This window comes from Anolis sagrei, chromosome 6 (genome assembly GCF_037176765.1).
Source record: "Anolis sagrei isolate rAnoSag1 chromosome 6, rAnoSag1.mat, whole genome shotgun sequence".
NCBI classification, from domain to species: domain Eukaryota; kingdom Metazoa; phylum Chordata; class Lepidosauria; order Squamata; family Dactyloidae; genus Anolis; species Anolis sagrei.
The window spans coordinates 71567656-71594423 of record NC_090026.1 but is presented as its reverse complement, the minus strand read 5'-3'; the positions used below and the strand labels follow the sequence as shown (position 1 = coordinate 71594423).

Below are 26768 nucleotides of genomic sequence, written 5' to 3'. Positions count from 1 at the left end.
GTTTAAGTTTAATATCTTAATTTTCCAAGATTTCTGCTTTAACCAATAGTTTTGCACATTGAAAAACTTATTTTGATAACTATAATTGCTAATATCACTCATTGGGATATGTTCGAAAATAATTATACAGTTTTAAGTGGCAGTTATTAGAACCAAATGAAAGTGATAGATTTTACCTTAAAAGCTGTAATATATTACCTTTAAGGATAGCTTTGGCTGGCTTGCATAGATCTTGGGTTTTTCAGGAAAACGGACATACCGCAATTACACCTTTGTTTACACAGGTCTGTCATGGTTATTTTCTCTCTTTTGTAATATTTGCTACTACATAGCATAGGCAAGATCACAGCAGAAAATTAAACCAGGGTCAACCTTAATTCTGGCTGCAAGTACATTAAAGCTGCAGTGGCTTAGGCCTCTTGTTTAGATAATTTCTGTAATGGAAAACAGATTGTTGCTACTTTCTTTGGGCTACTTTTAAAAAAATTTGCTGTTCCCTCTTCAAGTTCTTTTCACGTTTTGTACAAAGTCAATAATGAACCTTCATGATATGTTTTCCCTATGCATAAACATATGAAATTATTTATATCACACTAAAACATTTTAGTGTTGCAAGGTCAAAAGGGGAAAGAAGAACAGAGGACTATTGGAGAATAAATAAAGCCCAAGAAAAAAGGATAACTTTTTAACAGCTCTGTCCCTCCCAGGTTAAATCAGTAAATAACACACATAAAAAAGGAGAGGGAGAAGGGGGAGAGAAAAAAGTATACCCCGTTGCTTCTTCTAGTATCTCACATATTCTTGAGAATACAGTATCTTGAGAACACTGTAGTTTTAATGATATATTGGGGTCATATATCTCTGAAGATCGTTTCTTTAAAGGATATGAGTAGTGAAAGACATGATTCTGGCCAGACAGATCAGCAGGGGATTTTGCTTTCTTTCTTTCTTTTTCTTTAATCTAACTTTGTTTTTGTGTTACACAGAAGTGAATTTCTTCATGGGATATGACTTGTTGCAAAATAAGCTGGGAGGCCCAGTGGGCTTTGTAAACCCTTTGGAAACTGAACAGCTTCAAGGGCTGCTTTGTTCTGAGTTTTAGTACAGGCTCTGGCCACAAGTAAGCCCAACAAGGTAATATTTATCATGGTCCAAATCTCTAGTGTAATGACCATCTAAGCAGACCTTTGATATGTCGGAAAAGTAGCGGGGGTTGAGAGAAAATCACAATCAAGGCAGCTACTCGAATGCAGAGATAGGATGAGAAAGACTATAATTAGAGAAAAGCACAATGCTAGTAGTACAGCAATGCAACAAAATGTACTAAACAGCACATTGGTTTTGTGTTGTTGATAAATTATTAGTACACAAGAGGGATTCTAGTATATATTTAGAAAAAATGTTAATTTTTTTTGCTGTAGGGTCTTGATACACCTTTTCCCCGAATGTTTGAAGATCTAGAGCTAAGGAATGCCCCAGTCAACCTAGTTCCATTTAGTAGCCATGCTTGAACAGGGGCCAATGGTTGCTTTCCCATAGTGATACTAGAAAAGGTTCCATCTGCATAGTGCAATTAATAGGACTGGCTTGTTGCATTGTATAAGTGAAGATGGCTATATTGAAATTGAAATTTGGGAGTTAGTGTTATTTTGTCAAGCTTTATAGTTTTGAAAACAGTTGTACAGATGTCTCTTTACTGGAATTTTGGATTTCTTTTATAGGCTTTTGTTAATTTGAAAGGGAAGGACTTCGACATTTCTATATTACAGTTTTAAAACCTTTCAGCAATCATTCTTTCATCCTGGATACTTTCACAAACTAGAGAATATTGAGATCAGAGAATTCAATTTGCAAGATTATTGACAGTGAAAAAAACATATTTGTGTCCTTTTCTGATTCCTGGTATTTTTCTGCAGATTTCCGAATTTGGAAAATAAACTTTTAAATTTTCTGTATTATTAACTAGAAAATCAGTTATCATCTCAGAATGCACTACTACTAATAATATACAAACAAGCAGTAAAAGCATGTAAATTAAAAAAACATATAGGAAAATGGATCTAATGTCCCTCATTATTTCAGTTGCTGATTATCACATTCTCAAGGTAAAGTGATCACCACTTTGCTCTTGTTTTATTTTGTATGTGCAATTTACTTTTGCCTTAGGCAAATTTTCCCATTGACTGATTTTCATAAGTTGTCAAAAAGGACCATATTGATTAGATTCATAAAATAATTGTCCCCCATTGGTGTCTTTTGCTGTGACCCTGATCTAAGTGCAGGTAGTATTAACTTGCTTAAGGTATGATATAAAGTTTAAAGTTTTGATTTATTGGTCTTATGATATCTGCTGCTTGTTGTCCTTTCATACTTTTCTCCAATAAAGTTTATTTAATTTGATTCCTAGGTGGAACTGGATTCCCTTAAAGTTTAATGGTTGAGTTTTCTTCCATGCTGTCTTAATTACTGGTTTTATTTCATCTCTGAGCTAAAGGAGGAACAGAGGGGGAGGATTCAATAACTCCTTAACCAGTGGAGACCAGACGTTCATTTTGCTGTTACCCTATTCCCAGTTTTAAAAAACCAGTTTGAGAGAATTTTGCTTGCTCCATCATGCACTGATCACAGCGGGTTTTGGATTGTGACAAGAGTGATGTGCACACTTAACCAGTACTGCACTGTTGCTCCTGGAAAAGAAGTCACCAATCCATGACAGACACAACATTTGTGTTTATGTCATGAAATAAATTAGTTTAAGGTTTATCTGTCAGGTTATAAATATATATGCCGTTCAAAATAATTTAATGGACTCCTATCCCATCAAACAGAGAACTCTCTCTCTCTTTCTCTCATTCACATATAGACTGACAAAACAAATGCAAGAGAATGACTTATATTAGGACTAGGGCAATATCCTGCTGACAGGAAAACTCAAATGTGCAACTGAGCACAGGAGAAAATTTGTTTAAGTAGCAGACACACTGCAGGAAGTGATTGTTTAGCCTTTAGGGAGTGGTGTGAACTGCTTATACAAGTTGGTGGAGGGATGAAAATCTGCAGTGCAATGTAAAGTCTTTTGTGTTACATTCAAACCTTTATTTTTATTCATTTCTCCTTTGGGTCAAAGTCAATTACCAAAGGGAGTAATTGATGTTGGTAGAGTTCCTGTACAGACAAATCTGTAACATCAACCGTTCTTATTTAGCCCTACAGCATTGGGCACTGTGTTTCTTTCAGTCTGTGATATTCAAGGCCTGTTTTGAACTAGGAAATCCTTCTCAGAGGATTTCGACCGAGGTACAAGCATAGAAGATTATATGGTGGAATTGAAAATTAACTGGAAATAAATCTGTATATGTTGGCACACACACATATCTATGGTACAGCATCCAAAAGGAATCTAATATCATGGCAAAGTTGGTTTCCTATCCTGTATACAGAAATTTTATATAAGGAGCTTCACCACAAAAGAAAATTGCTCTTGATAAATAGAAGAAGTGCTTTCTTTACTGTACCACATTGCAAGCTTTCAGATAGCAGAACTTCATCAGACAGGTCTACATCTGGGCAGCTTCAATGGAGATAATCTAAACAATGTGAAAGAGATGTATAATTGCAGTTTCACATTGGTAATTCCTACTTATTTGACCTACTGCTGCATGCCCTCATTCATAAATTCATACAATTTCCACATACAGATTCTATCTACTGGAGGTTAATGATAGGACAAGCTGGAAACTTTGCTTTTAGAAATATTTGTTCTTGAACATGTACATGCACACTCATATCAGAAAAGAAAGGCAGATCAGAATAGTAAAGAAATTCCCATTGCCAAGACACTAGTACCAACAAGTCAAGTAAAAATACAGAGATGTAGATTTGAGAAATTACCATTTGGCTGGCATTAATGGTGGCACACAGAGATGAAGACGGATAGATTAGAGGGGAAGAAAAAGCTCAGGAGAATCTGCAGCTACCTGGCTTCAGAGGCAGAGAAACTAAAGGACTTAACAGGGCAGTAGCCCAGGCATTGGAAAAATGATGTGGATACAGGCTACCACCAGGCTGGTTAAATTTAATTACAAATTAAGATGAGCAAAAGGCTGTGCCACGGTTATTTATAACATTTTAAAATAAAGTGTACTTGGATTGATTTTGATTGAGAGACTGACTAGAAAGTTGGGTATTATTATAGACCTGGAACTCAAACAGTTTCATTAAAAATGTAACTAGGGCCCCTTCCACACAACAGAATAAAATCCCACATTATCTGCTTTGAACTGGAATATATGGCAGTGTGGACTCAGATAACCCAGTTTAAAACAGATATTGTAGGATTTTCTGCCTTGATATTCTGGTTATATGGCTGCGTAGAAGGGTCATTGGAGGCATTATACTGAAAGTGTGGCCTTTTTGTAATTTTTTTTATGAGATTAATGAAAACCAGTCCCCAATATTCTAGGCTGGACGTATAAGTGTATCTGGTACTGAATCAATTTTTAAAGTGCCTCCAAGACCTCCTGGACCACTTTGAGATCGAAATTACCTAAAAATTAACAAGATCACACTAAAACCTTCCTCAAACACTGGTTTTGCCATGTTTTTATTCTCTCCACACATACAACCTGACACCCAAGGTCAAACATCAGCCAAAAAAGAATCTAGAAGTCAGATTACTTTTCTTTTTGCAAAAATACAATGATGCAGACTACTGGAGAAGCACAGAGACAGAAATTGTGCCCTTCCCATTTCCCATATTTTTCTAAGATTTCTCCTTTACTACTTCTGCTCATGGACTTGGAGCTGACAACTCATGAGTAGACTGTGGATATCTGGAATGGTCAGATGAAACTGGGGAAGGTTGGTCTGGAATCTAGCTCTGTATTCAGTGGTGCACTTTGTTAGAGTCATAAAACTTTCTTAGTGTAGTTTTCTCTGACTACACAGCTAAAAAGCCTTTAGTACAAAAGTTTTAAAAATTAAAATGGTTTAAAACACTTTTAAGAACGAACAAAAGGTGAAATGTTCTATCTAAATAATATAGAAATGTAAAATACTATAACTATTGGTTAATGCAAAATGGTTATGTGCACACTTTTCCATGGCCAAACTATGTTTTTGCCCTTCTGTGGATGGCAGCCAGTTATCAAAATGTGGTAGGTAACTCACTCCATGAGATGAGGAATGGTATCTTACTCCACTATTATAGAATGAGACCCAAAGCCGGCTCAAAGCATCTTGGCAGGTTCTGTGATGTATAATACACATTATGGACCCTGTGCAATTTTCATTGCTATCCAGAATTGTGAAGTCAGAAAAGAAAGAGTACATTACAAAATTCCCAGACTTCTTGAAATGCTACAGGAGAAATATTTTAAAGTATGCAACGTTGTAAATGTAATGCAGTTGTTAAAAACATCTTTAAACAAACTAAAATGTAGGAAAGAACACCCCCCCCCTCCCGAAAACAATAGAATTGAACATTGGAAGTGAAATTGGCATCTTGAGGATTCCCATCTGCACCAGCTGTACAGCTTGTTTCTCCTCTCCACCTGATAATCAAATCTTGGGCTCAAAGCGCAGCAAGTCAGGTTTTTCTAAGTGATTCTCATATTCCCCAAAAGATAGCCTGGCTCCTGTTCCAAGCCACATGTGTGTTGAAGAAAGCGATTCTTGGAATGGTTGATTCTTTCTTTCTTTCTTTCTTTCTTTCTTTCTTTCTTTCTTTCTGCTGAGACGCAATAGGGAATCCTGTAGAAATTTTGGCAGCCGACCTAAACTGTGGTTTGGAATTGGTCCCATTTCAGATCTCTGCCAGATAGGTTTTGTATGTGTGTGCTTAAAAAAGCTCTTTCTTTTCATGTTGGCATTTTATTATACTGCACCATATGAGTGAAGGATTTTTAGTCCTGATATGATTTGTCATTATAATGTTATTTTTAAAGCACAGAGTTGTTTGATGGTAGGTGAAATACAGGCCATACGTTGGGGATAAATACGTAACTAGTAAGGTGGGATTCCCGTACAAAAAAAAAAAACTCTGTGAAGTCAACCCTTTGTCTAGTTAGTCCCCTCCCCCCCTATGAATTTGCTGATATAAATTTTATTTCTATAGCAAGGGTAATTTTAGTTACCTAGTTTGTGATAGGTAAAAGAAATTATGTCCAACAATAGAATTAAATACCTCTTAATCACTGTCTTTATCAAAGGTTTATTCCCTCTCTTTGATTCATCCTAATGTCACAGTCTAGCATACCAATAAATGAAACAAAAGGGAAGTTTTTTAGATCCTTCTTATTTTCAAAATTAAATTTCAGTTCAAGACTTTTGTTTTCTGCTCTGTTAGCATCTACATCACAGGATGTGAAATAGGACAGGGGACAAGACAGGATGGATGATGGATGTGCAAAGAGTCTGAAGAATTTGAATATCCTGCATTTTCTGTGTAAAACCCAATTAAGCAGCCAGTATGAACAATAGGGATGTAATTTGTGTTCATTTTGTTCTGGAAGGACATCAATTTTAGTGATTTTTATCTGTGATAAAGCCTTAAAAAATCTCTTTTTGAAGACCTGTTGTGTGCCTTAAGTCATTTCTAATTTTATGGCAAATTTAAGGCAAATTTATCATGGGGTTTTATTGGCAGAATGTGTTCTGAGAGCGTTTGCTCTTGCCTTCCTCTGAGGCTGTGAGAGACTGACTTGCCAAAGGTTTCAGTAGCCAAGTGGAAATTTGAACAATAGTTTCTCAATATCTTATCTTAGTCGAACCATCAAACCACTACACCTTGCTGGCTCTTAGTTTTTGGGATTTACTCTCCACAAAATTAACCAATTGTGAGTTCTTGTATATAACTGCAATTTTGTTCAGAAATGTTATTTTTGGACAGAAAATACTGTTTCCTGTGTAGATTATACTACAATTGAGGATTTATTTTATGTACATAACATAGTGTTTGCGCAAAAAACACCTTAAAGGCAAAACATGTCATTAATAGTAAAAAGTAAACCTGGGTAACAACGGAAAAATTTGTTTCTAAAATCGATTTGTATTTGGGGTTTTTTTTTGTTTCGATATTTAAAATAATTACAAAATTTTCCCTTAAAAAAGTTCGGTATTTACGAAATTTCGTAAATATTTACGAATCGATTCGTTAAGATGGCGCCCGCGTTAGCGCAAGCGCAAAGCATTTACGAAATTTCGTAATTTTGCCAGGAATAATGAATCGATTCGTTAAGATGGCGCCTGCGTTAGCGCATGCGCAAAGCGGGTTTCGAAATTTCGTTATTGTTGGTGGCTGAGCTAATAACGAATCGTTTCGTTAAGATGGCGCCCGCGTTAGCGCATGCGCAAAGCATTTACGAAATTTTGTTATTCGTAAAACCGTCAATAACGAATCGATTATTAAGGTTATTTTTTGAAGAATAAAAGAGAAATATTTTTCAGAAATATTTAAAAATGGAAAATTAACAAAAAACTTGCCCTCTTGTGGAGCGAACACAGCCACAGGACAGGGAGAAACGTACACACAGGCACACAAGATTCTTTTCTTTTTTTGGATTATTTTTTGAATTTTTTGAAGAATAAAAGAGAAATATTTTTCAGAAATATTTAAAAATGGAAAATTAACAAAATGCTCACCCTGCTGTGGAGCAAACAGCCACAGGACAGGGACAAATGATAGCACACAGGCACACAAGGGTCTTTTCTTTTTTTAGAATATTTTTTGAATTTTTTGAAGAATAAAAGAAAGGTATTTTTCAGAAATATTCAAAAATGGAAAATTAACAAAATGCTCGCCCTGCTGTGGAGCAAACAGCCACAGGACAGGGACAAACGATAGCACACAGGCACACAAGGGTCTTTTCTTTTTTTAGAATATTTTTTGAATTTTTTGAAGAATAAAAGAAAGGTATTTTTCAAAAATATTTAAAAATGGAAAATTAACAAATTAACAAAAACCGCCCTCGCTCTCCCAACAACAATGAATGAATGAAGCAATGTGAATTAAGGAATGCAAAAATGAAAGCAAAAAATGAATCAATGCAAGGAATGAATCCAAGCCAACCAAGCCAAGCCAATCCAAGCCGCCCTCCCGGACCTCCTGTCTTCTCCCTCGCCCTCGCAACAGTGAGCAATGCGGCCACGCGGAGCTGCTTTTAAAGGGCTTCCCGGCCAATCACAATCAGCCACGGTGCACTGCTTGGGTGCTTGGGAGCGCCGGATTGGCTCCCAGGGCACCCAGCATCCTCCATCCCTAAACGTCATTTCCGAAACGGGCGGAAGCTCGTAAAAGGGATGGAGGATGCCGTTTCGTTATTGAAAAACCCTTCCGGGTTTGAAAATATGTTTTGAAATCATTTTGTAATTGTTAAATATAACGAATATTTAACGAATTACAAAATTAACGAACGAAACCGCCCAGGCCTAGTAAAAAGGTGTGATTTTTGCAAAGAATAAATCCCAAACTGCAAATATTGTTTGTAGTCCAAAATTGTTTTGCAATCCTTAAGAAACATGTTTTTCAAACCATTTTTTGAATATTTTTGAACAAACGACATCACCAGCAAACATCTCCATAGGTTCTGCAGGCTGCACGAAGACTCGTTTGACATCCTTGCTCTTGGGAGGAAAATAGTGAGTGACAACCATTGAATGTTGAATCAGCCTTGCAAATTTGTTATCTAGTATTCCTCTGCCACAGCACCAAATTACAAAACTTTAGTAAATATCCTGAGTCTCTGTATTACATTTAAAATTTGGGGAATTAAGTGAATTTGAAGCGCATCCTGTTTTTTGTCTCACAGGGAAAGGAAAGCACCACACACAAATTTTGATGGGAGCCAAAACTTGCTTCTGTCTTATTAAACTAGTTGTTCAGATATGCATAAACCTCTTTCCAGGCAGTTCTTGTAGTGTACAGACACCTCTCTCATAGTTTGTATCTTAGAAGTATACAAGCCTCTTATTGAGTAGCTGTGACACTACTCAATAAGAGTAGTGAGATATTCATAAACATATTAACTAATGAAAGAGCGCTTAGCAAGAGGTGGCTAACAAATCCAGATTATCAAAGCAGGTAATCCACATTATCTGCTTTGAACTGAACTTTATCAGTCTACACTGCCATATAATCCAGTTCAAAGCAGATTGTCTGGATTTTATAGGACAGTGTAGAAGGGACCTTCAAATACATATTGCCAGAAGACAGCAGAATCCCAGCTCCAGAGAAAAGGTGAGATAAAAGTAATGATAGGAAAGGGGTAGTACGGCAGCGTTCCAAGAAATATGCATTTAAGCGACAAGGAAGCTAGAGAGACATTTGGAGAGTGAATCAAGGTGGCAAGACAGTTATCCAACCAGGAATGTGATAGGTAGTTTTTGGCAGGCTGTGGGGAACATTGCAGTTTTCTTAATGAAGAAACATGTCTGATATTCTAACTACAGTATTTATAGGACAGATGCCTCATACATGACAGTGTTATTATTCATCAACTTCATTCCTTTGAAAAATCCTATCCTATTTTTCTAATCCAGGCCATATATCACCCAATCAGATACCATAAATTGAACAGCAACTTCTCTTATGTTCACTAGTTCTGCGTATATAAACCGGCCTGAGTCCCTCATTGGAGGTGAGAAGACTGATATATAAAAGTTCTAAATAAATAAATAAATAAATAAGAGGGATTTATACAGGAAAACATCCTAGTGCCCTGTGTCCTACCCATTGTCTAATATATATGCTGTTTCCTTGTGTTTATGCACAAAAATTGAATTAAAAAACCCACACAGATATGAATGTATAAGCCATCTGTTTAAAATAACTGTGGTGCATGACTAAAATATTTATTATGAATGTTAAGATCCTATCATGGATCTTGCTTGAGTCATAGGTTTATGATTTATAAAATGGTTTATGTATTTATGAGCAATATGTCTCTTTTGTATCTTCTTACCGATGCCAAAACTACTTTTAAAACAAAAGATGGAGAAAATCCTCTTTTCCTTGCCTTGTAAGAAACTGGCTTCTGAATATTGAAAACGGACAGTGATGCTCATCTTTTTCTTTTAGTCTGTCTGTCTTTCTAGCAGCATTATCAGTGTATCAGTGAGCTTTCAACAGCTCCTGAAACATTGCTGACATATGTTTGGAGATAGGGAAGCACTGGTTTTACTTTACATTTGTATCTTTACTTCATGTTAATGGTTTTGTAACTGTACAGTAGAGAGAATTAAGTAAGGTTAAAGTACAGTCTATCTGAAAAAAGTAGATTTGCTGGTCAAGGCTTGTGTGTATGTATGCCTTTGGGTTTCCTGTTGACATATAATGTCCCCATGAATTGCATAGGGTTTTCTTAGGTAAGGAATACTAAAGGGTGGTTTACCAAATCCTTCTGAAACAGCTTACAGCACCTGGTATTCATTGGTAGTCTCCCATCTAAATCCAACTAGGGTTTACCCTACTTAACTTCTAAGAACAGAAGGGCTCCTGTGCCTTCAGAGTATTTGGGACCTTGGCTTGGTCAAATTGCTCTTCTTCCTCTCCTCTCTCTATCCTCCATAAAGAGAAAAAACTGGAAAGACAGATTAAACTAGTCTTGTGGTACAAGTTAAGACTGCGTTTTGGGAGATGAATTAAAACAGAACTGAAAAAGAATTGCTCCTTTTTTGATGAGGTTTTGTCTCCTTATCCTTACAATCTACAAAGGGTTCAAGAGATTTGCTTTTTCCAACACAAGGCTACAATAGACAAAACAATGATTTACTAACCCTGCTTAATCTGAGAGGGCAACAGAAAAAAGTGGGGTGGGAGATTGATATACAGAGAAATGTCCTTTTCCTCCACATCAAATTTTACTGTTAATGACATTTCTGAAGATACAGCCTACATGGTATGAATCATGTTAGACCATAACACTTTTCAAAGGATATTCTGGAATGGTTTAAGGGTCATAGCTAGCTGGAGCAGAAAGCAGGCACAGGTCCAAAGGTTTCCGTGGAATTACACATGCTTGTTTTAAGAGATGAATATTCAGCAGATCTTTTGAAGTTCAGAATCGGTAATGTAATATCTTCCTTGAGCCAACTGTGTGTTGGCAGGGAATCATCTAGATTTTCAACCTGTATAGACTTCTTCATCAGGCAGGCAGGAAAAGCAGAAGGGTTTTAGCTTTTGGGCAGTCTTATAAACCAACACTTGATTGCATTTGGAGACTTGCCAAGTCTTTTTGGCTGAATAAAGATAGTAAAATCATATCATTTCTTAGTACTGTAATGTTTAAAACAAGTTTCTAAAACATATAGGAATGGCTTTTAGCTTTTCAGTAATGCTTGGTGGCTTCCATGTCCATGGGACTTCGGGGTTTAGTCCAAACTTTAAAGGAGCATTTTAAGATGCTGAATTTCAAAATAGATGCAGCCTATTAGGTAGCTTCTTTAAGATTTAGATTAAACCCAGACTAAATCCACTGTCCCACTGACATTAAAGTCACATCACTGAGAAGCCACCAGACATATGTCTTAAGAGCTTGTTGATAGAAACCAGACTTTGGATTGTTTGTGTGAGGTTGGAGAACTAGTGTGCAATCCTGGTGGTAGTGCAAAAAATGTACATTGAAAGGAAATGGGAAGGTCTGGCCCAAGATATTTTTCTGCCTAAGTCAAAGGAGACTTATAGAAACCATCTAAATTAGTAGCTCAACTGAAAATGAAGCCATGTCTCATTTTATTGCTCTGGGTAATATCACCATTGGCCACATGCATTACCTGTATGAACTGAAGCATTGGATGATTGCAAAGGGGGAACATAGTGAGAGGCAAAAAAGCAATGTGGTGGGAGACAGGACACAATGATACTTCCATAGCACCATATATAGTTTGTCAGAATGTTTTGTTTTTAAAAGAACTTCTTTTTAAAAGAAAAAGAAGAGACACTCCCTCAAAATGTTTTGGCCAATGGAAAAAATGAAGCAGAATCAGGGGGAAATGATAAAAAGGAAAGCATAAGATGAAGTGAGCAACTAAAAAAGTCTCATGCCCAATGAGAACAGTAACTTACATGAAGCAATTCACAGAGGAGAAAAATGATACCATAACTTCCCAACTAGGATGAATAGAGAATAAAGGGATCTAATGCTCAAAGCCAGGGGTCCTCAAACTTTTTAAACAGAGGGCCTGGTCACAGTCCGCCAAACTGTGAGGACCGGATTATAATTTGAAAAAAAAAAGAATGAATTCCTATGCACATTGCACATATCTTATTTGTAATGCAAAAACCACTTAAAACAATACAATAATTAAAATGAAGAACAATTTTAACAAATATAAACTTATTAGTATTTCAATGGGAAGTGTGGGTCTGGTTTTGGCTGATGATATAGGATTGTTGTTGTTGTTGTTGCTGTTGTGTGCTTTCAAGTCATTTCAGACTTAGGTTGACCCTGAGTGAGGGTCGGGTAAATTACCTTGGCGGGCCGCATCCGGCCCCCAGACCTTAGTTTGAGGACCCCTGCTCAAAGCAATACAGTTTTGTGTGGAATTTGGCAGGGATTTTTGACAACTGAAACATATTTGTAGGTAGATATTATATATGGATTTTACCATGAAGAGTGAGTTTTAATTCCGCTCCCAATCAATGTTGCCCAGAAAGGATCAACCCAAATATTTTCCTGAATACTTGTTGTTGGCGCATAGTAAAATGATCCCTCTAAATAAGACATGATTTACTGTCAGAAGGGATTATTTCATTATGTGTATTTATAACTTTGTTTTAGGTATTAGACAGTCATTAACCACAATTGAACAAATGCTTTTAACATGTATTTCTTTTCTTTAATTTAATCTTGAGTGTCTGAAAGAGTGGGACTCTGAGGTGAATTTTTCTGCCTGTGGAAATCTCCACACTTTACAGGGGATATTTTTGCTGGGGTTTATGGTAATGTTTAAAAAAGCATAATTTAACACAAATGCAACTTAGCCAATTTTGTCAGTGTATGCTATGCCTGCATTGAGCAAACTCAGAAACAGGAGTAAGATGTACAAATGAACAACTACCAATGTAGGCCAGATTTATGTCCAAGTGTTAGTAAGTGCACAATAGAATAAAATAACCAGAAGAGCACATAAGTGAATCATTTTAACAATAGACCCTCTTCTGACAGCAGCTGATCTTCAAATTCTTCAGTTGAGATAATTGGAGATTTGGCTAGGAAAGGAGATAATGGATCATTTTTTTTATAACAAAACTGACATGGATTGCAGAAGGAATGACACAAACTGCTGGTATGTTTTTCCTTTAAAAAACAACCCAAGAGAGAAAGATACAGGGAAAATGTTGAGTTAGCCTTTAAACGTACCTTGGCCATCGAAAACAAAGAACAAATCAGAGACTCTTCATTACTTTGTTTTATGATTCACATTCTTCTTTCCCCTTTGATTCTCCTAACTTTTTGACATCTCTAATTAGGCCATGTCATCTGCTATGGTGGACAGTGGCATTCGGGCATCCCCATCATGTGATGGATGAAGCTAGTAATTATAGATGGAGATCACTGAAGAGTGAAGTCCTGTATGCTATGTTTAAGGAAGGAATTCCAGTAGTAAAATTTTATTTCTGAAAGTAAATGGTGCAAAACTAGCTTAGGGTGGAGTGGCAGAGGAGGCTAACCATTCTGGAGGCCATTAATGCTGCTACTCCTCCTCTTAGCAGAATTGCTACCATCATTTGTCCTTGTCACTGGTTTTTATTTAGTAGTAGTAAACCTATTCATGTGAAAAACATTTTCAGAGTGCTTAAATGCAAACAACACAATCCAAATGAAAAGAAACCCATTTAAATGGGAAAATGGGCTTGTTGGGTACTGTCGAACAGTTGCTTTGAACTGTTAGAAGAAGCTACAGCTAGCCTTAAGCAAACACTGAGCAATTCAGTGAGATGTTAGAAACTTTGGGTTCTGTTTTAAATTAACCACTGCATTCTTAACCTAGTCAAATGGTGGCTAATCTGAGTTTGGTTCGCAAACAAAAAAGTTTCACGCCTTTAGGAAACTAGTTTGCATGAACTAACCCCAACTCAGATTAGCCACAGTTAGGGCCTGAAGGACACCATTAACTATAGCTATGGTATGTAAAACAGAAACAAAGGTTTTGACCTCCTCAGGACAGTGGTAGAAGCAATGAAAGCATATGAAACTTGTTCTCTTGATGCTAAAACACTGGTTAGTTTTATGTAAAAAATCAATCAATAAAACATGTACTTATTTTTTTACTGTCAGAATCAATGGGAATTAAAAGTCCTTCATGTTTATAACCTGTATTTAATTTACACTAGGGATGGGAAACATTTTGCTCTCCAGAGGTTGACAGATTGCAACTCTGACCCTCCCTCACCATTGTACTGTATGTTGTGACAGGGGCTGATAGGAATTGCAGTCTAACAACATCTAGAATAGGGAATCTCACACTTATTAGCAATTATGGTGACAATATTTACCCTATTCTTCAACATTATTGTGCCTAATATTTATTGCATTATTCTTGGTTTGCAGTTTTACTTCGTGATTATCTTTGTGTTCTATAAATGGAGTTCGCTGAGGCCATATTTGTCTTTATTTTGCTTGGAGATTTAGACTTGCATTTTTAAAAAATCCCAACTGGAATACGCAGATCTGTAGAACAGCCACGGCTAAATATTTTTATTCGCACAAGGAAGTCCTGGGCCAGGTATTCTAAGAGCTCCAGCTACAGTTTACACAAATATTATCCTTTCTAAAGTATACCAAAAAGTAACATTAGCATGAAACGAGTCACATATTTCCTTTGGCAGAACTTTATCTGGGTTCAGTCTCCTTTTAAGATTTGCCACTGATCTCCCTGTCTCCCCAATTTTTCAGTTCCCCTCAGCTACAGATCTGTCACAAGGGAGAAACTGTGTCTGATTGTATGAAAGGGTAATAATGCCCTCTCTGTATTCCACATATCCCTTGTCAAGCAGAGGGAAAATTTCCAAATCTGACATCATAGTGTACTTTCTTACTAGCACTAAATGGAGACTGATACTACATTTTTCTTCCTACCTTTCCTCCTCACAGAACAAGGAAGTGACATGCAAACGAGAGAAGTGTCCCCTACTTTCAAAGGACTGTGCTCTGGTCGTTAAACAGAGGGGAGCATGCTGCGAGCGATGCAAAGGTGCAGTGGCTTCTCATTTTTCTGAACATTAATTTTGTTGTGTTTAGACTATACAATTTGTTGGCCTACATGCAGATATAGATGCACACAGGGAAACATGGAAACACTCCGTATGAGTACATAAATGGCAAATGAGTACACTTATGATTGGTTCAGTACACTCTTAGTTCGTGTGTGTGTGTGTGTCACTGTTAACTAGGTTTCTCAACATATTTTGTTTTTGGGTTGTTGTAGGTTTTTCTGGCTATATGGCCATGTTCTAGAAGCATTTTCTCTCCTGATATTTCGCCTGCATCTGTGGCACACAGATGCAGGCAAAACGTCAGGAGAGAATGTTTGTAGAACATGGCCATATAGCCCGAAAAACATACCACAACCCAATGATTCTGGCAATGAAAGCCTTCGATAATACTTTGTTTTTGTATGATATGATTAAACCACTGGTCCAGATATAGCATTCAGTGTTGCTTGGTCATGGTTTAAACGTTTCTGTCAGTACTCACGTCTCCATGATTTCTCCCTTTAGCTATTTCCTTTGCTGTCCAGTATCCTTCTCTCACTCCATGGATATGTTGATGATGTTGACAGCAAAAGCTAACACGTTCTCAGTTTCCTAACCAGTTTCAGATACTGTTTTCAAAATCTGATTAATCGGTTTCAAGAACAGTAAATGTGATCCTGCAGGCTGATCCTGACCTCTTTGTTACAATTAATAATATCTTGTAATATCTGAACCAGCCTTTTGAGTTTATAGAACACATACTGTGATTATGACAACCCAATAGTCAAAAGTGATTTACCCATGGCAAGTCTGTATTTATCCTGACCATGCTAAGAACTGTGCCAGCAGTTCCTGACTTGAATCCTCAGTTGTTGCAAGATGTTTGACAGTAAGGTGGAGGTATTGCACTCATTCGATAGCATTCTTTATTCCATGGGATGTTTAGTAGCAATCAAATAATAGGTGGCCAGCTGGTAACACCTGACCTATGAATTGACTGGCATCTTGATCCTACTACTACTCCCCTCCCAAATAGCCTGCTAAATGAACTACAATGTGTGGTTGTGGCCTGCTAAGTTGCACTTTGTGAAATGGCCTTTCAAATTAATGTTAATCCCCAACTAAATTCACTGAACATTAGAAATACTACATTTGGCATTTAGAAACCAGAATGTGTATTTAAAAAAGAAAAACAGAGGAAGTTAGAAAGTACACATTAAATCTTTTGGAAAAAAATGTATCTTACATATATATACACACACAATATATGTTCATAGTAATAATAGCAATGCCACTGTAAACTCTAATAATTTCCATAAACCACATGAATATTTTTGAGAATGATATGAAAAATCTTGTTTTATGATCTTGTTGTTATCCATTTATTTCATACGTATGATAACATATTATTTTAAACATAATCTATTAGGAAACTTTTCATCTCATAATCTGACGCACATACATTTAACTTAATTAAATGCACAATTTATGAAATGTTCTTAAGAGATAGCTAAGAAATACTCTAGACACGAACACAGTAACTTAAGAAAAGATAATATTAAGATGTGTTACTGGGGTACCACACCCATTAACACCACACCCAGTATAACTAGAATATCAATGGTTTTTGAGGGATGGGGGAGGGGAGAGTGCCAGATAATTAAAGTGTACCACAATGCTGACAAAACTGATCTAATGGACAACCTAAATGCCTCTTTAGATTACAGTACAACACCCATATCCATGGGGAAATGTTCCCAAACTGCAGATGGATACACAAAATCATGGATAATAGCAAATGCTATTCAATGAAAGACCCCAACCCCAAGAACAGTAGGACCTGGAGAATGCCATTTTGAAGACATATTTTGTCAGATGTGGATAAATGAAACCATAGGCAATGGTTTCATAGCTCCACAAGGGAAAACTCTATTTTGAACTGAATTTGCATACATTGAAAGTATTTCTTATCCCACTTTTTAAAAGCACATGGGTATTTATTACCCACCTCTCCTTGTGGCTCGAAGAAGGGTACAGCATCAGTAAAACAGCAAGATAAAACAAAATACTATTAAAATACACATAACAAATATACACAGATAGAATACAGATTAAAATTTACCCTGCATGTTAAAAATCACAAGTTAAAATTGACTGGGTAGGCCTGCCAGACGGGATGGGGCTTCAGTTGCATCTTAAATTCGGAAAGCTGATTTAGTTGTCATAGCTTTTTTGGCAGGTCATTCCACAGTTTTGGGGCAGCCAATGAAAAAGTCCTCTGGGTTACAGTCAGCAGTTGGGTTCTGACTGTTTGGAGTAACAGACCTATAATAATAATTTTTAAAACTTTATATTCCACCCTATCTCCCCAAGGGTAGGTTGTACTGGAGCAGGTGATGCTGTAGGTAGCTTGAACCCAAATAAATATAGGGCTTTAAAGATCAAAACCAACACTTTGTAGTTTTGCCTAAAAACTCATTGGCAACCAGTGGAGTGACTAGTATAAGTGTAATATGTGTTAAGGTCTCTGTAAAACTGGCAGTAAATTTTGCGTGTGATTACTACCTTCCCTGTACCAGGTGAGTTAAGAGAAAAAGGACTAATTCTGGTGGTTGTTATATGCAGGTTACATGAATGTGCTCATTAAGGCTAGTAGGTTTGGGCCACTTCCACTGGGGTATAACTGGGTGCCTATCGGGATACGTGAGGCTCTCCCTTGCTCACTAGGGATGGAAATTGGTGAAGCCACGCCATCTTTGTTGGTATGATTGCATACAAAGATTATGTGTGTTCTGTTACTCTGAAGGACTGTTATTTTGACGCAATACCACAAGCTTATTTTGCTGTTTTGAACTTGCTGAACAAGAGTAAATTTATGTTTCCTTTTTGAGAAAATGATTTTGAGAAATCATTTCTTTTGAGAGAAGTGATTCTGGAATAAATATCAACTTGTAGAACATTGAGACATTTTTTACGTGGTTCACTGCAGTTGAGAAACACTGACCCCCTACCCCTTCATTTTATTGTTGTTCAAAATGACTGCCCAATGGTTTCAAGGTGTTCAACCCTCATTGTTTCAAGGTATTGCAAACACTAATATACTTTTTTTTTCAAAATTGGAGGATTCATAAGGTTGGATCCTGGTTATGTTGTATTTCCCATTGAAATCAGTGTCATGCTTTATGTATAATCACTTCTTGGTGCCTAAAACCCCCTGCTCCTTTCTGATCCTGGAAGCTAAGCAGGGCCAATTCTGCTAAGTTACAGGAATTGGAGATTGCCAATGAATACCAGCTGCTATAGGCTGTATTTCAGAGGAAATAGTATTTCTTGTCTAAGAAGACTCTATGAAATTCATGGGTTTGCCATAAATCGACAGGCAGTTTGAAGGCACATGCACATACATAAGTACAGCTAGTTCAGTCTAGATCCAACTATGGCTGGATCCATGGTACTGAACTACTTGCTATCATGAAGACAATTCTTATGTAATTACCAGTAATTCTTCATGCACTTCTAAGGAAAGAATTAAAGAACAGATGGTTGCCTTGTTTCTTCTAGGGCTATAGCAGTAGGGCAAAAAAGAAAATCCCTTTCTTTGCCTTCATTTATTCAATATATTTAATCAAAACACATGAGTTCACAGATTGTTATAGAAATGTATTTGGCAGACTCTCTTTATTCAGTTGGACAGAGATATGTCATTTTAATTTGGATCTGTCTCCATCTATAACAATATATATTTGCTTTCTGAATAAGTGTTTGTTATTAGTGGATTGGAGATGGATAAGCTACGTTTATGATAACTGTGAGGCATACTCTATTCCTGTTCCCAAAGTACATCTCTTGATGTCCGTAGGAGTCCAGAATCATAAAAACAGGGTTCAAAATGATTTCTGGTTATCTAGATTTTTTGGGCGGGACTACTAAATTAGGGACTTTAGCATTTCTCCAGGGGAAAGGGTCATAGTGGCTTAATTGTGAGCCATCTGTGAGCACTGCTTTTTTCTTACACTGTTTATATGACTTTATTTAATTGCTCAGAAAACACAGGTCATAGGTATGCCACAAATCTCAATTAATTTTACTAGTTATTCCCCCTTCCTTACGAAAATGCTTCAAAATAAAGCATTTCTCACTCTCCATCTTTAACCTTCATGCCACATTTTTCCCCCTTCCCTTGCTTTGGATAAGATTGTAAGAATGTGTTTTTTTCCACATTTTTTTTCATGACATTTTAAATGTATTTTTCCTAATTTGTGTTTTTATTTATGCGATTAAAGTGTTGTCATGGTAGTTCGGAATTCCAGAAAAAAGTATATTATGTCTTCTTGTTCTTGCCTCATAAGATTATTTTTTCTTACAATTCATAATATAGAAACATACTGAAAAAAATCACTTTATGCTTCTATTTCTTAACTTTTTACAACACATTATCTTTGTTGCCCTGCTTCATATTTTCTTTAATTTGTTTATGGTGCTTTTAAAATTTGGTGATGAAAAATTTAACACATTACTACTGATGAAACATAACAACTGTTTCTATGAATGCATCTCTAGTAGACATTTTTGCAATAATGCACATCACCAACTTATATTCAGATGTGACTCATTGTCATTGGGAACATCTTCCCAGCAGCACTAGAGTTTAGTTCATTTCTTGTGATTTGGCAAATCTGGAAGAATACTTTGTTAATTGCTTCATGCTCCAATTTTTAGGCAATTGAAATTTGAAAAAAAATACATTTCTTAGTGTTTGCAATTTCTCCCAGTGTTTAAAACCATCCGCTAAACTCAAAATCTACATATTAAATTAGAATCCATTAGGGAAACATTTTTGTCTTCTATATATTTATGATTACAATAAATTTCAAACCATTTCAGGTGTGTGTGTGGGTTTTAGCACAAAACAATTTAGTAGTTCTTTGGCATCATGGCCCTTTCCCAATCAGCCCAGTGAACCTCTTACTTTGATACTGATCAGGACTCAGACATTTGTGTCCCTGGAATCAACCTTTTTTTGATTCCAGGTATTCTTTTGAACAGGATGTAAAAGTCAGAGTATTCTGTACATGTTCTTTGGGAATTGGATATAAAATGAAGCAGGTTGTAAAAAGATTATTCTTTAGAAATGCAAAATGGAATGTGTCTAAATCATTCCCGTGTGGTGGAGTAGCTAGCTTTTTGGATTTTGCTTACATTAAAAAAGGCTAGAATGCATGTGATGAAGATCAAGGAGCAAATACAATTGCAAGAGAGCATATTGGGATCAGGCTCAGAGATACCATGATCAGAACCTTCAGTTGCCTGCTGTGGTAAATTTGCTAGCCACTGAACAGAGAATCACTGATTTGTTTGGAAATTGATTCCCCCAGTTATTGAAGACTCTAGGGAGGTTTCCAGTGAAGCATTTGCCAGTTTCACTTATTGCACCCTGATAATGGAACTAAGGGTGCTTCCAGATAGCACTAAAACCCACGTCAAAATGGGTTAAAGTAACCTGCTTTGGTGCAGGTTCTAGTCCCCACCCCCACCCACAACCCTGGGATTTCTTTCCTGGGGTGGCTACATGCTATCCCAGTTGAAATCTGGATAGCATGAAGCCACCCCAGAGCCCTTTATCTACCCCCCATAACTTACTGGAAAGGGTCCCTAGCCACCATGCAGCCTCTCCTCATGGTGTAAAAAATGACTCTTGAGATGTGAAGGGTAAGGAGGATAACCCCCCCCCCCCCCGGTCTCCTCAGACATCATTTGCTCACACCACAAGGACTCTAGGAGAGGTGGCAGATAGGGACATTTTTCAGTAAGTTTTAGGGGGTTAATTGGGGTGGGGGGGGGGCGTGGGCATCCTCCCACACCTTTGGACTCCAGGAGCCCAAAGGTGCAAGATGGCAGTGGAGATTGACCTCTGGGGAATTTGTGACGTGTCCCAGGAGTCAGTCTGAATCTCATGAGATGTTTAATTGATACAGAACAAACAGGGAAACATTGATTTATTCTGTGTTAATTCATTTCTGGCAGAATCAGGGAACCTAGACCTGGCCTGTTTGTTTGGTTTTTTGTTTTTGTTTTTTATAATGAACAAAAAATCAAAATGATATTCAGCTGCATCAACTGATGTTGGTTGCCGTCAGAGATAGGAACGTTGTGCTCTTTGTGGAATCTACTCCATTCAAACAACAGCTTCTAATTTTACAACATTTCTTGATAACATTGGATCAGCAAAGAATACAAAGCAGGCTGCAGCAGATAATATGATCTTTCTATCTCTGCCACAAAGAAATAAGCATATGACCCTCAGATATTTATTTATTTTACCTTGATAAAACAATTTGCAGTTGTCTAAAAGGTTTAAGTATATCAATTGGTAGGAAAAACCACTAAAATTGTAGTTGAAATGAAAGTAGCTTGGACCTCTGCACTACACATTAGAAAAGCACTGAAATGAAGTTTATGATTCCTTCTCCTACTTGATTTAATCCAGAAGTTTCCTTCTCTTCATCTGGAAGATAAGTAGTATGAATAGCCTTAATGCTTGATTATGGTGTAATGAGCAGGATGGAAAGCAATGCCTTCAAGGATATCTCTGAATGTAAGGAATTCAGTAATTGCTACTTTTTGAGCCAAATATGCTGTGTGCTCAGTCATGTAGCAGGTGGAATTCTACCTGGCTGAGTAAACTTGCCAAAGTGGAAGATATTTACCACTCAGTTGATTTTCTGAAGAATTTTACAGGCATTTATAGCCTGGTTAGGTGGGTTAATTTGCAGCTTCTTGAAAAAGAAATAAAACTATGGAAAAAGGATGTGTGGTTTGGACAAATTCTTCAAAATGCTCTTGCTATTTTCCTAGGCACTGCTTTTTTTTATTTAGCAACAGTACATTGTTAAAATAAGATTTGCTGTTTTCTTTTCTTTCTTCAGTCTCATTATCACATAGCCCAAAAGGATTGAAATTACTAAACTCGTCCTAACCGCACCATTGGCTCCCATCCCTTTCAGTGGTTCTCTTTCTCTTGCAGAGTGTTACAATTAGCTATTAGCATGTTTTCAGATATATTTTCTGACCCATGAGGTTTGGAAACCATTCTTATTTTTTCTTTACATGGAGAACATTTCCAAATTGTGTGTTTGCTAACAGACTTACTTTAAAGGATATGGGATGCAAAACTATAGAAACTGAATAACCTGTTTAAGGAAACTGATGGTTTTTAGTGGCTTTGTATGTCTTGCTAGCAAAAAAGAACTGGGCTATTTATTCTTTCTGTTTTTTATCTCTAGGATGCACTTTTGAAGGGAATTCATATAATAGTTCAGAGTCATGGTATGTCCCAAGCAAACAATGTATCAAGCACCAGTGTCAGGTAAGGAATAAAATTAGTGTTGAGGCTACATTTGCAGTATTTGCTTTTTCAGCTATATTGTTAAATATATAATTTACTGGATTTTAAAAGTATAATTGCAAAAAAAGAAAAAAGTAATAGAGAAAAAAATTAAAAATTGAAAATGAGGAATGCATGGAATAAGGAAATACATACATTGATACAGACTGACAATTTTTCCAAAAATACATTTTTTAGACATTGACATAGAAATATATGTATGTATAGCTAAAGCAATGAGATATTTTGGCCAATGGATAATGAATTATAATCTTTCCAGCCTTGCAGTCTTATGAGTTTTTGAGCAATGACAGCATAGATGTTGTGCCCCCCATTCAATACCACAGATTTTTCTAATACACATCCAATCAAAAAGGAGTAATCTTTGAACATGACCACATTATATGCCGCAAGAAAACTTTGTCTTCATTATATTGCAAGCATTACGTTTAAGCAGATACTTTTATATATATATATATATATATATATATATATATATATATATACAGCACAAAGCTTCATTTTTTAACATTTCCAATATATATAAAGCTGAGGAAAGGTGAGAATTTTGTCTTGTATTTATTAAGTTAATTAAATTGATCAGCAGTGGGGAGTTAAATGAAAAATCTAGAGGTAAGAGAAGAATAGAAGGCATCATCAGCATAAGGGTAGCATTGTATGTATTATTTTGCTCAGACATTTGACTATGAAAATAGTAAGAAAGTAAAGAACTCCCTGAGGAAAGATGCAAGACCTTCTGTGAAAGTACTTCTAGGAAGAGAAATGGATTCAAGATGTTGAAAGAGTGGGGCTCTAAAAATCTTTAATGTTTATATTAAGTATGAAACTATCTTTAGAGTTCTCAACCCTTAAATATCGTATATCTAAGTATTGCTTATTCTGAATTTTTCCGGGAAGCTAAACAGTAAAACATGGTTTTTGTACCTTCTACTTAAAAATGTATTTCGAAGACACTTCAAAGGTAAAACAGATCCTCAGGTTTAGTAGGATCAGAAATATATGTTTACAAGTAGGGTCAGAAATACATATTTAAGATCAACAAAATGAATCTTAGTACATGAAATATGGAGTTTTGTGGGCTTTTTAAAAAAAAATTCAGGATACTGCTGCTCAGTTTGTTGTAGATTTTATGAACTTACACTCTATGTTGAGTCTCATAGTCTCTGTAGACTTTGTTAAACCTGACTTTGTATTAGGAAGCCTAATTGGTTTCTGAGTGAAGATGTGCCTTTCACCAGCTCAAATTTGTATGACATTGTGGCCTCCTGAGCAGAAATAGGTTGGCCATGGTCATTCATCTTAGTTTGGAGAATGCTGTAATGTTTTTCAGAATATTTCTGGGTGCAATGCAATGCAAAGCACTGATACTGACCTGTAAACCATGGCTGAGGTCCCATATGGCTCTGTTCAAAGGAAAACTACTTGGATGCACACAGATTACTTTCCAACACTGATGCAATTCCCCAACCATTAAGTAGCAAGCAGTGAGAGGGGGAATGAACCAGCAGCAGAGGGTAGTTAAACAACCAGGGAGTTGTGGTATGAAATAATGTGTTCTGCTGCAATGTATATATAAAAAGAAGTGTCATGTCTATGTATATTATCAGCAGGATTCTAGCTTGTAAGTTGTTATCCAGGTACCACAGGGGGCCAACTTTTCTGCATGGATCTGCCCATGTTCAGTTTGATTAATATTTGGATCTTGCTGCAATTGCATGGGAGGCATCTCTACGGTAGTGCCTTGGATTTGTCAGTCTCTCCTAAGAGGGATTTTCCTTGGTGCTAAATCTATTTGTGTCTGTAGTAACTTGTGATATGCTGGCATTGTCAAGTTGTGACAATTCTCTGCCTCCCCCATAGCTATGGATTGTCATTTGTGGGTAAGTAAAATCCACAGCATTCCAACATTGGGGTAAATAATCCCCTACAGCATGGAGGTAGAACGATGAATTAAATAAAAACACTAGTCATTTATATTAAATATATGGTTATTGATGAAGTGTGTACTCATGGACTTCATATGGTTCTTCTGTTCAATGCTCCAATGAAAAACTGAGCTCTATTTTCATTTTAAAGCTCAAATTTTGAACTTTAAAAAAATATTTCTCTTTTTCTCCGTGCTTAGGAATATGAACAGATCTATCAGAAAAAAGCAAAATATACTCCTCCCCTTCCAAATCTATCAGGATGTTAGCTTCTGGAGCAAGGAATGCAAATCATTTACTTGGCCCTATCAGCAGAACCATCAGTGATAAGAAGCTTCCATCCCTTAGGTTGAGAACCTTTTATCTCTTCTCAATAAGCTCCTTTTTTTACCAAGGATCTAGGGTGGAAGGAATGTTTTTTTTCAAGGCTGTTACTGTGAAAACAGAATGACTGGTTATTGTCACATCTCCTCTGGGCTAATGATTTTTGATAAGATTGACATCATTCTTATCATCTTCTTGTTTTTATCTCAAGATTCATGCCTTTTGGGCTAATCTCCATATGGACCGTAATATGCAGATAAAGAGCTGAACAGGACACAGTTGTTAGTCCAAACTAAAGTTAGCTCCCTGAATCAGTAGAACTTCCATGCTTGTTGATTTCCTAAGTTTGTATTGATTCAATGGTCTACTTTAGTTTGGAGTTACTGATGAATGTAGTGCATGAAGCAAAGCTGCACCAAATGATTTTCTTATGGTGGTACCTGTGGACACAGTCTGAATGGCTGTGGAGACATAAAACTCAAGCCAAGACCTGAGATGGAATTCCTGATCAGTTTTTTCATATTAGTTCTTCCCATGAGACTCATTAAAAATTCTTCTAGATATCTTCTTGGGCCAAATGGTTCTCTTTTCAGTTGTATACCTGCTCTTGACCCATCAAGTCACAGTGCCAGTTACTTCTCTAGTCATGGAAATATGAAAGTGTCCCCCTTTATTGAGCTTTTGGGACTTTGTGGAGTAAAAAACTGTTAGGATGCAATTTAAAGTAGAAAAATGTAGATAAGGGATAAAGCAATTATTCTTCTTTTACCAATTCTTTCCACTTTGTGAAGCAGCATCCCATTTGAAGAAAAGGCACATCCACTGCTAATGCTTAGCTATTACTTGTTTTTAAATATATATTTACTTTACGTTTTTATTTTATTCCAATTTATTTTTAGTCTCCATCCCATGCCCCTTACGGAAGGCAGACTGGAAGGGGTCTAATTGAGCTTATTAAAATAATGTCCAGTTTATACTGAAAAGTGTATAGCTCTATATATCGTTATTATGCCCTTTACTTTAGATAAAAATAATTAAACATAACCTAATTGCAAGATTATTTCTATAATCTATAACCACTCTAAATACCATCTAAGTATACATGATTTCATACATATCAATTTATTAAAACAAAATTTAGTAGCCATTCATCTGCTCAGTCCTCTTACTTACTTACTTAGGCGATCCCTCGTTGGACGAGTAAGATGGTCTTCCATTATGGATTTCCTTGTGGGTCCGTGGCTGTGGAGCCCTATTCTTGCTCTGCATCTTCTTCCGCAGTGAGGGCATTGGTTTCCAGGTGGAAGGCGGTCCCGGTCGGGGTTGGCTTGACGCGCTTTCCTCCTGGCACGTTTCTCTCTTTCACCCTCCACTCGTGCCTTCTCAAATTCTGCAGCACTGCTGGTCACAGCTGACCTCCAGCTGGAGCGCTCAAGGGCCAGGGCTTCCCAGTTCTCAGTGTCTATGCCAGAGTTTTTAAGGTTGGCTTTGAGCCCATCTTTAAATCTCTTTTCCTGCCCACCAACATTCCGTTTTCCGTTCTTAAGTTCGGAGTAGAGCAACTGCTTTGGGAGACGGTGGTCAGGCATCTGGACAACGTGGCCGGCCCAGCGGAGTTGATGTTGGAGGACCATTGCTTCAATGCTGGTGGTCTTTGCTTCTTCCAGCACACTGACGTTTGTCCGCTTGTCTTCCCAGGAGATTTGCAGGATTTTCCGGAGGCAGCGCTGATGGAAACGTTCCAGGAGCTGCATGTGACGTCTGTAGACAATCCACGTCTCACAGGCATAGAGCAGGGTTGGGAGGACAATAGCTTTATAGACAAGCACCTTGGTCTCCCTACGGATGTCCCGGTCCTCAAACACTCTCTGCTTCATTCTGGAAAATGCTGCACTTGCAGAGCTCAGGCGGTGTTGTATTT

At 36.9% G+C, this 26768-nt stretch overlaps 1 protein-coding gene across 1 annotated transcript in view; it reads left to right on the top strand.

Annotated features, from left to right (window-relative positions):
* The window catches only part of BMPER (BMP binding endothelial regulator), a 207029-nt gene that overhangs the window by 26414 nt on the left and 153847 nt on the right, over nt 1-26768 (top strand). Inside the window, exons 3-4 of the mRNA XM_060781627.2 lie at nt 15093-15192; nt 22477-22559. Of these exons, the coding sequence (XP_060637610.2) occupies nt 15093-15192; nt 22477-22559 (183 nt within the window). The remainder of the gene's footprint in view (nt 1-15092; nt 15193-22476; nt 22560-26768) is intronic.